Consider the following 11,146-nt stretch of genomic DNA (forward strand, 5'->3'; position numbering starts at 1 on the left):
TTCAAAGTAAAATCACTAAATTAATCATAATCAAAGTTCTGCACTATCTTGGCATTGCATTCATGCTTGCCCATGTTGAACAGCTAGTGAAAGCCAAAGCCCTTGATTAGTAAGGGTGAGTTATCCAGGCTACATCTTTGTATTATTAAGTTACTTTCTTTAACTATTTTTATAGCCTGTGAATATCAGATATACAACACAGGCCAGGAAAACAAAATATAGCTTTAATTACTACCTTTTTTTTTGTTTGTTTGCTTTTGAGACAGAGTTTCACTATGTCACTCTTGGTAGAGTGCCAGGGTATTACAGCTCACAGCAACCTCCAACTCCTGGGCTTAAGCGATTCTCTTGCCTCAGCCTCCCAGGTAGCTGGGACTTACAGGCACCTACTACAACACCTGGCTATTTTTTTGTTGCAGTTGTCATTGCTGTTTAGCATGCCCAAGCCAGGTTTGAACCCACCAGCCCCGGTGTATGTGGCTGGCACCCTAAACACTGAGCTATGGGCGCCGAGCCTATAATTACTACTTTTAAAGTTAAAAAACCTACCAATAAAACAAACATAATTACAAAGTCTGACAATTAAGTTTGCAAATTTGCCACTGTCCCCTTATGTTGGCAGCTGTACAAACAACTTGGTAAGGGTTCATAACCTCTGTATATCAGTGTCTTAATAGCTTTGTTCAAGTTCACATGTGGTGGTGTCTGGCTGAGTGGCCTTCACTATCATTGTTTTATGTTTTTGTCTGCCATTGTGAAATGTTGGAGCTTGAATTAGAGTAATGAACAAACATTAAATTTCTGGTTAAACTTGGCAAGAGTGGAAGTGAATTCAGGGACATGTTAGTCCAAGTTTATGCAAATAATGCCATGAAGAAAACAGCACTGTACAAGTAAATTGTTTTTCTTTTTCTTTCTTTTTGGAGACAAAAGCCTCAAGCTGTCCCCCTGGGTAGAGTGCTGTGGCATCACAGCTCACAGCAACCTCCAACTCCTGGGCTCAAGCGAGTTTCCTGCCTCTGCCTCCCAAGATGCTGGGACCACAGGCGACTGTCACAACGCCTGGCTATTTTTTGGTTGCAGCCATCATTGTTGTTTGGCGGGCCCAGGTTGGATTTGAACTGGTCACTTAGGTGTATGTGGCTGGCACCTTAGCCACTTGAGCCACAGGCACCGAGCCATTCTTTTTTTTTTTTTTTTTTGAGACAGAGTCTCACTTTGTCATCCTCCATAGAGTACAGTGAAGTCGTAGCTCACAGCAACTTCCAGCTCTTGGGCTCAAGTGATTCTCTTGCCTCAGCCTCACAAGTAGCTGGGACTACAGGTGCCCGCCACAACACCCGGCTATTTTTAGAGATGGGGGTCTTGCTCTTGTTCAAGCTGGTCTCAAACCTGTAAGCTCAGGGCAATCTACCCGCCTTGGCCTCCCAGAGTACTAGGATTACCGGTGTGAGCCACCATGCCCAGCCTTGGATTAAGTGTTTTTTTGAGGGAAGAGAAAGAGTCACTGATGAAAAGAGGTCAGTGCAGCCAGTAAAGAGCAGAACTGACAAAAACATTGCAAAAATTCGTTGAACTGTACATCAGAATCATCAGTTGACAGTGAGAAGTATAGCAGACCAAGTAAATGTCAATAGAAAAACAGGAAAATTTGTTTTTGTTTTGGAGGCAGAGTCTCAAGCTGTCACCCTGGGTAGAATATAGTGACATCATAGCTCATAGCAACCTCCAATTCTTGCCTCGGTTTTCCTATTTTTTATTTTGGTAGAGACAGAGTCTTGCTTTTGCTCAGTCTGGTCTCAAACTTGTGAGCTCAAGCAATCCACCTACCTCAGTCTCCCAGATAGGGAACAGGAAAATTTTAACTGATAATCTTAGCATGAGAGAGGTGGATGTAAAAATGGTCCCAAAGGAGCTCATGGATAAATAAAAACTAAGGAGAGTCAAAGTTTGTCAAGACCTCTTGGAGAGGCAGGACAATGTTTTGGCCATGTTGTCACTGGTGATAAAACATGGGTGTAGCTATGACCTGAAACAAAGCATTGAAGTGCAAAATGGAAGTCAGTCAATTCCAGACAAATTCTGTCAGTCCAAATCAAGAGTCCAAACAATATGGTTAACCTTTTTTAATATCAGAGGGATTATTCAGATTATTCATTATGAGTTTGTACTGACTGGACAGTTAACCAAGTTTACTATGTGGAAGTGCTGAAAAGACTACATGAAAAAGTCAGATAAAAATGACCTGAACTTTTCACCAATAACTCCTGGCTCTTGCATCATGGACAATGCAAGCAGCTCACAGGGCACTGTCTGTGATGGAGGTTTTACCCAGTAAACAAATAACTGTATTAGAGCACCCTCTCTACTTACCTCATCTGGCCCCCCAACAACTTTTTTCTTTACCCAAATACAAAGGAAATATTGAAAGGAAGATGTTTTGATGACATTTAGGAAATCAAGGGTAACACAATGACACTTTTGATGGCCATTCCAGAAAAAGAGTACCAAAACTGCTTGGCAGGGTAGACTAGGAACTGGCATCAATGTGTAGTTTCCCCAGGGGAGTACTTCAAAGACGATGGTAGCGATATTCAGCAATGAGATGTGTGGCACTTTTTCTAGAAGGAGCTCACCAACTTAACTGCAAGACTCAATGTTTTTGGGTGGTGCCTGTGACTCAGTGAGTAGGGCACTGGCACCATACACTGAGGGTGGCAGGTTCAAACCTAGCCCTGGCCAAACTGTAACAAAGGAATAGCCAGGCATTGTGGTAGGTGCCTGTGGTCTCAGTTGCTCAAAAGGCTAAGGCAAGAGAATCACCTAAGCCCAAGAGCTGGAGGTTGCTGTGAGCTGTGATGCCACAGCACTCTACTGAGGGCGACAAATTAAGACTCTATCTCAAAAAAAAAAAAAAAGACTCAGTATTTTATTAAGATTCGCTACACTGAACAATGTAAGATCTTTGAGTTTTATGAACATATTAGTTTTAGAACACATTATGCTTAAATACATTAACTAGATCTTTCAAAAAAACTTACATCCTAGAATAAAATCTGCTGACAAATTATCACCTGACTATAGAGTTAACAAACTTCCAACACCAATCTGTAGTACAACAATGACACAGAATTATACACATATTTTTTAAATTTTATATGAGGATCAAGAAAAAAACATTCTGACTAGTCTCAAAACATTTTCCAACTTGAGTGTAAACTTGAGTACATATAACACTTCCAAAGAGTAAGATTATTTTGAGATTCTTTTCGGATTTTTGGATAACCATTTCATTTATCTTCAAATAAATTACTATACAAAAATTAACAGCTTAGAGGTTTTCCACCTCCTAGGCAAAAACTTTGCTATGGCAACACAATGTACACATGACCAGCTAGCTTATAAAAAGGAGGACAAACCAAAAGTAGGCAGGACCCCCTAGGCGACATCTTAACCACTGGCCTTGGTCAAAGTGTTCAACATGGACTTGAGCTAATAAGGCAGGGAATGCCAGGAGCTTTGGTGGGGACTAGTTTGTTCATTTTCTCCCCTAACATGAGTGCAAGCTTTTTGTGTAACCGTTAAAGATTCAGGCAGGGAGATTAAGCCACCTGGTATATCCCTTGGTAAGAAACCCTTTGGAAGGGTTTCATGGTAGAAATAGCTAAAACACTTTACTTTAACTGTGTCAGAGTTCACATGCAAAGGCTGCCCCTCCTGCCAAGATTAACTATAATGGAGAATGCCATACAGCCCGAGAAAACCATGATCCCAATTACACTGACTACAGAACGTTCTTCTCTCCACAGCAAGACACACACAATGCAGCAACAACACAATCCCAATCCCCACCCCCTATCCCCACCAACAAAAATCCCAAGAAGAAAAAAAGAGAGAAGGCATTCAAGGAATCTATTACGAATTAATTTGTCAGCTTGGCACAGTGGTTACAATGCCAGCCACATGCACTAAGGCTGGCAGGTCCAAGCCCGGCCCGGGCCCACTAAACAATAACAACTGCAACAAAAAAAAATAGCCAGCATTGTGGAGGGTGCCTGTAGTCCCAGCTACATGGGAGGCTGAGGCAAAAGAATTGCTTAAGCCCAAGAGTTTGAGGTTGCTGTGAGCTGTGATGCCACAGCACTCTACCAAAGGCAACATAAGACTTGGTCTCAAAAAAAAGAATTAATTTGTCCTAAAAGAAACCCTAGGGTGGTGCCTGTGGCTCAAAGGAGTAGGGTGCCGACCCCATATGCTGGAAGTGGTGGGTTCAAACCCAGCCCCAGCCAAAAACTGAAAAAGAAAAAAAAAAAAATAAACCTTATCTGCCAGTAAATTCAGCATATCATTAATTCTGTATAATTTCTAATATATAAAATAAATTCATGAATAGGCATATTACCATTTACCTCTATTTAACAAGAATTATTTTACTAAATGGCTGTTTTCTGATATGCACATTACACATCTTTTAAAATCCACATAATACATGTTCAAACCATACCTGAATTAAGGATTAAAGATCAATGCCCTGACAATTTTTTTAATTTCCTAAAACGAAAACTCTAGAAGGCAAGTTTATAGATAACTGAAGTTTTCCTCGATTAAAAACAATAAGCCTATTTAGAAATAGATCCTGCTTTTGAATTTCTTGAGTATCCCTTCTTATCCAATGTCATCTGTACAGTTGATAAAACTCCACGATAATAAGTGGCTTTAAAGGAGCACATGTTCACTTTTCTAAAATTGCAATGAGCTAATTTAATATAAGTATCAAAGAAGTGAGCTCTCTGGCTTCCCGACACAGCCATTTTATAAATATACTCTCCAAAATGTATCTGTTGCATTGCTGAAACAGTCTAACTCAAAGGATAGCACTATTTAAACCAAACAATATCTACCTAACTAGGTATTTCCTAATAAAGTGAGTCAAGGGAGATGGAAAATGGAAAAGTCTGAATAAATACTGATCTTTCTAACTAGGAGAAAAAAGTCACAGCTTAGGGACATGATACCAAAGAAACATGTCGGGAGAGCCACAAGGTGTTTCCCCACCCTTAAAGGTCTAGTCAGCCTGACAGAAGTTAGAATATACTGTACCTCTGCCATTTCTGGTGATTTAATCTCCTTGATTTTGAAGAAATAGCCCAGGGTCAAGAAAGCTATTGCCATGGCACTCACACTGATCATAAAGACCACCAGGGGAGGCCGACTGCTGATGTACACCTTCAGGTTCTCCAGGGGGTTGATGTTAAACATTATTCTGAATAGCTTCACCTAAAAGAAATTAATCAGAAAACTGATTAATTGAGGACTGACTTACCAAAAGAAAACCGATGATTTTCGTTTTTGTTTCCTTTAGTAGGGTTGGTGGGTATCATTCTTTATTGAATTTGAGAAATGTCTGACCACAAATTCATTCAAAAGACTAGAAGGAAAAAAACACTAAATGTTAACTGTCATTACCTCAAAGTGGTAGGATCTTGAAAGATACATATTCTCTTTCAGTTTGAAACTTCTTTTTTGATGTGTGGTGTTACAATTTCAGTTCATGTTTTTTAAAATGTTCAGAAGAGACACAGAGAGAATACTTTTAAAAGCTCAAATTCAAATGTAAGTTAAATGAGAAATTAAAAGGCAACAAAATAACTCATAAGTATCAAGAAAAGAGCAACTTACACACAAATCATGTAGAAACAATTTTTTTATACTAGACTCATGTATTCTAGATGAGAAAGAAACAATGTTTTCAATAAACACAAACCTTTCACTGGGTAGAATACATAGGGTTCACCTAAACTCTTGAATGGATATAAACTATATCATCTTTATCAACAATAAACTATAACATCTTCCCTGCTACATATGACTAATCCTGAACAATGTCAGATGGTTGAGTCTTTAAAGCAACAAACATCTCAAATAAACAGAGGGTCATTTCTGCCTGAAAACCAGAGCCCCACATCCCACATGGCTATGAGGCCCCTTGGTCATAGCTGTAAATGGAAGCTAGAAAAGGGATCCTGCATTATCCTGCAGGCTAACTCTAAGGGAAGATGAGGGTCCTTTAACATCTCAACAGCCAGTAGGGGCAAGGAGGACTCCTTAGGCACCTCTAAGAGCTTCAAAAGCAACTTTCAGTTTTCTGCATTTTGTGAAATTCTTCCACATGGACCCTTAGGGACATTTGGGGAATAAAAAAACCTACATCCAGGCACTGCTGATTCCTGTGACACATCACTAAAATCTCTCCAACCCCAAGATAAATCTTTCATAAAGCAAAGCTGGGTCTACCCCTGAAGCCAATCACTTAAACCAACATTTAAAAATATTTTCTCAACATTCTCAGGCAGTCAAATCTTCTGAATATTGTATAATGAATATCGCTACTTCCATATTACTTAAGAAAGTATCTAAGCAGGTCAGTAAGGTGACATAAATACATGTTAATATGGACAGAAACAGAGAATGCTCTTATTTCCTCCCATTGAAAAGATGAAGTGCTTTTTTGTTTTTGTTTTTTTTTTAATTTAACATTCTGTCCTCTTCACTGCCTTATCACTCACTCATGGCTATTCCAGCACCTGGTCCAGAGTAGGTTCAATGAATACTGACTGAATGTTATCACTCCTCTGCCTGGAATACTCCTGAGGCTTCCCACCAAACCTAGGATGAGATTAGCAGCATCTCCTTATCATAGACCACGAGGTTTCATGACCCAGAGCCCTGTCAACCTCTCCAACTGCATTGCCATGAACTGTGCCTCCTCCCTCAGTGGGCTTTGGTCACAATGGCCTTGACAGTATATAGAATCAATTTGTCAATTTTTATAAGGATGTCAGCTAGGACTTTGTTAGAGATATAGTCAATCTGTGGGTCTGGGGAACACCACCACCTTAATAATGTTGTCTTCTAGCCTGTGTACTGGGGATGCCTTTCCATTTTAGGTTTTCTTTATTTTAACAATGTCCGCTACTGTCAAAGTTTGCACTTCTTTTACTAAGTATATTCCTACATGTTTTATTTTTGCAATTTTTGGACAAGACTTATCTGGAGGCTTTCATCTCTACTTGGGGATGCTTTTCCTAAACATTTTTGTATGCTTGCTCTTCCGAAAAGTCAGCTCCTCAGAACAGGCCTTCTCCGACCGCTCTCAGGCCTGTCTCTCATACCCACCTTTACTTCCTTCCCACTCTTTAGCATCAGTCAAGAGTATGATTACTTTTCTACTTATTATCTGCCATTCCCAATTCATCCATGAAAGTATAGTTTTGCCTTTCTTGTTTATGGCTATGGCTACGGCCCTGACCCCTGGCCCCAAGAACAGTAGCTGGTATACACTGAGCACTTATAAATACGAGCAGACTACAACATTAACAAAAAAATGTGTTAAAAGTCTGTACCAGACAAAAAGATGCATCAGTAGCCCCTAGGAATAAACTACCACCACCTGCAATAAGCCAGGCTGTGTAGGTTTGTCTTCACAAGAGCCCTTTAAAATGGAAAAGACCCAACATTCTGTTTCTGAGGTTTATCTGCTGATCTAAGTCAAAATAGTCTGCCAAACTAAACTGTGTATGTAATCGTTCCATTATCCCAGAGTTATCCCAGACTGAGGAGCCTAGCTCAGTTCTTCCCACTGTTTCATCCACAAAAGTCATCGCAACACGTACAAGAATGGCTTGTAGTACAAAGTCAAAGAGTAGGGCCTACCTTCAATTTGCCTTAATATTGTCACACCACTCTCCAAAGAGACTGTACCAGTTTATATTTCTGGCAGCAATGAAGGGGCTTGTTCCATTTCCCAATATTCATGCCAACACGTGATACTCTATTTCTTTTTTTTTAATTTTTTTTTAACATGTGATATTCTAAAGCATGCTGATTTGGGCCAAGAAGATAGATGTGAAATGGTTTTCTTTTTTTTTTTCCACCTGTCGGGGCCTGGGTTTCATTCTGGCAGCAATGAAGGGGCTTGTTCCATTTCCCAATATTCATGCCAACACGTGATACTCTATTTCTTTTTTTTAAATTTTTTTTTAACATGTGATATTCTACAGCATGCTGATTTGGGCCAAGAAGATAGATGTGAAATGGTTTTCTTTTTTTTTTCCACCTGTCAGGGCCTGGGTTTCACTCGCCGCACACGAGGCAGTGGGCGGTGAGCTGAGGCCCCTGCTGGCTCTGGGCGCCGCATCTCACTCCCGGCTACAGCCAAAGCTGAGGGTGATTTTCAACCAACGCCCCTGTGAAATGGTTTTCTACTATTACTTTAAACTGCATCTCCCTGAAACCAAGCAACTTTTCATTTTTTATTAACCATTTAGGTTATTCTGAAGTAAATTATCTAAATCCTGGCCATTTCCTAGTAGGATGTCATCGTACTTATTAATATTTAGGAATTCATAGCATCATAAGAATGGAGAAGAAGGCTCGGCGCCTATAGCTCAACCAGCTAAGGTGCCAGCCACGTACACCTAAGGTGGCGGGTTCGAATCCCCAGCCCAGACCCGCCAAACAACAATGACGGCGGCAACCAAAAAATAGCCAGGCGTTGTGGCAGGCACCTGTGGTCCCAGCTACTTGGGAGGCGGAGGCAGGAGACTCGCTTGAGCCCAGGAGTTGGAGGTTGCTGTGAGCTGTAATGCCACGGCACTCTACCCAGGGGGACAGCTTGAGGCTCTGTCTCAAAAAAAAAAAAAAATCAAGAATGGAGAAGAACCCAATGTACTTATTTCTAATATGAAGGCAATAGAGGATCAAATACAAGGTTGGAGAAGGGGAATGAGGCAGCTGGGAGAGGGAAGGGAGGAAGACGGGGGTCATGGTGTATGGCCCACCTCTTGGGGGCAGGACACAATTATAAGAGGGACTTCACCTAAACAGTGAAATCAGCATGACCTAAATCTTTGTATCCTCAATGAATCCCAAACAATAAAAAAAGAAAAAAGGGCCAGGCACTATCCCAGCATTCTGGGAGGCCAAGGCAGGTGGATGCTTTTTTAGAGAACTCACCTGTAAAAAAAACAGCTAGGCATTGTGGCGGGCGCCTGTAGTCCCAGCTACTGTGGAAGCTGAAGCTAGAGAATCACTTTAGTGTGCTCGCTTCGGCAGCACATACACTAAAATTGGAACGAGAATCACTTTAGCCTAGGAGTCTGAAGTCGCTAAGATGTGACGCCACGGCACTCTACTGCTGACCTGTTTACGCAACTATTTCATTCATTTCAGGCAACAAAATGAGACTCTGTCTCAAAAAAAAAAAAAAAAGAAAGAAAGAAAAAGAAAAAAAAATATTTAGGAATTCATTTTACATTATGGATACTGACCCTTTAGCAATTTTATATGTTACAGATAACAACTCCAAGTCTGTAGATTTTCTTTTTTTTTGTAGAGACAGAGTCTCACTTTATCGCCCTCAGTATAGTGCGGTGGCATCACAGCTCACAGCAACCTCCAACTCCTGGGCTTAGGTGATTCTCTTGCCTCAGCCTCCTGAGTAGCTGGGACTACAGACGCCTACCACAACACCCGGCTATTTTTTTTTTTTTTGCAGTTTTTGGCCAGGGTTGTTGTTTGGTGGGTCCAGGCTGGGGATTCGAACCCGCCACCTCAGGTGTATGGGGATTCAAACCCGCCACCTCAGGTGTATGGGGCTGGTGCCCTACTCCTTTAAGCCACAGGCACTGCCCCTGTAGATTTTCTTTAATAGGGTTTATGTTATCTTTTGTCATGTAAAAGGTTCTTGATACTTTTAACAGCTTTATTAAGATATGAGATATAATTCATATACCATACAATTCACTCAGTTAACACATATAGGTCAATGATTTTTAGTATATTCACACACCTGAGCAACAATCACTACAATTAATTTTTGAACATTCCATTATTCAATAAAGAATCCATACCCTTGAGTGTTAACTCATTTCCCTCAACCCTGAAGCAACCATTACTGTACTTCCCTATCTGTATAGATTTGCCCCTGCTGGGCATTTCAAGTAAATGAAACTATGTAACATGTGGTCTTTTGTGACTAAATTATTTCTTCTTTTGGAAGTGAGGGAAACAGTCTCATTTTGTCACCCTCGGTAGAGTGCTGTGACGTCTTAGCTCATAGCAACCTCAAACTATACAGTTCAAGGGATCCTCTTGCCTTAGCCTCCCAAGTAGTTGAGACTACAGGTGTACACCACAATGCCTGGCTATTTTTTAGAGACAGGGTCTTGCCCTTACTCAGGCTGGTCTCAAACTCGTGAATTTAGGCAATCCACCTGCCTTAGCCTCCCAAGTGCAGGGATTACAGGTGTGAGCCACTGCACCTAGAAAAGTTCTTGATTTGAATGTACAGTAGAGCCTGGGGACAGTAACAAACAGGTCAACATACAAAGGTAGTCAACATAAGGAACTTCCACTGAGTATATACGGTGCATGTCTGGTCTATGAAAATTAGAGGTCAACTATGACGCTTCTACTATATTTATTGACCTTTTCCTTTTATGACTGTGTATATGGGAATTAAGAATTCCTTCCCTACCCTGTATGCCAAAGGTTTTTTACAGTATTTTCTTTTACAAGTTTTACAGTTTCACTTTTTACCTTTAGTCTCTCATCAACTTGGAAGTGATGTGGGAAGTCTAGAAACAGGTAGGTTTCTAGTCTAACCCTTTTCTCTATGAGTGGCTAACTGTCCAATGCTATTTATTGAATAGTTCATTCTTCTCCCAGGGATTTGTAATGCCATCTCACATACAACAAGCTCTCATATGTAGGTGGGCTTGTTTCTGGGCCTCTTCTTCTGTTCCATCGTTGTATCAGTCTCTCCCTACCTCAATACCAAGCTGCTTTAAACTATGCTATTTACTACAAGAAGTCTACCATTTTACTATTCAAATTTGCCTTGGCTATTCTCGGACCTTTAATCTCTCATATGAATTTTATGTGCTGTCAAGTTCCCAGAAAAATCTTGCTTGGATTTAAAGTGGAATAACACCAAACATACTAACTTGGGGAAGTAATGACATCTTCACAAAAGTGTGTTTCCTGGCTTGGCGCCTATAGCTCAACCGGCTAAGGCGCCAGCCACGTACACCTAAGGTGGCGGGTTCGAATCCCACCTGCTGAGAAACCCGGCCAGCCCACACTG

At 40.8% G+C, this 11,146-nt stretch overlaps 1 protein-coding gene and 1 non-coding gene across 3 annotated transcripts in view; both read right to left on the reverse strand.

The window, feature by feature from the left end:
* The window catches only part of TMEM248 (transmembrane protein 248), a 40,924-nt gene that overhangs the window by 11,384 nt on the left and 18,394 nt on the right, over window positions 1–11,146 (reverse strand). The window contains exon 2 of one of the 2 annotated variants that reach the window (XM_003794213.3): window positions 5,101–5,277. In XM_003794213.3, coding sequence (XP_003794261.1) covers window positions 5,101–5,259 — 159 coding nt within the window. In that variant the 5' untranslated portion in view covers window positions 5,260–5,277. Of the gene's footprint in view, window positions 1–5,100; window positions 5,315–11,146 lie in introns of those variants that run through there. The other variant, XM_023515687.1, reaches the window with a different exon arrangement.
* On the reverse strand, window positions 8,115–8,242 carry LOC111726741. Its single transcript, XR_002774444.1, has one exon. It is a non-coding gene; the product is annotated as a small nucleolar RNA ACA64 (small nucleolar RNA).

Source organism: Otolemur garnettii, unplaced genomic scaffold (assembly GCF_000181295.1).
Source record: "Otolemur garnettii isolate 467f Iridium unplaced genomic scaffold, OtoGar3 scaffold00077, whole genome shotgun sequence".
Classification (NCBI taxonomy): Eukaryota; Metazoa; Chordata; class Mammalia; order Primates; family Galagidae; genus Otolemur; species Otolemur garnettii.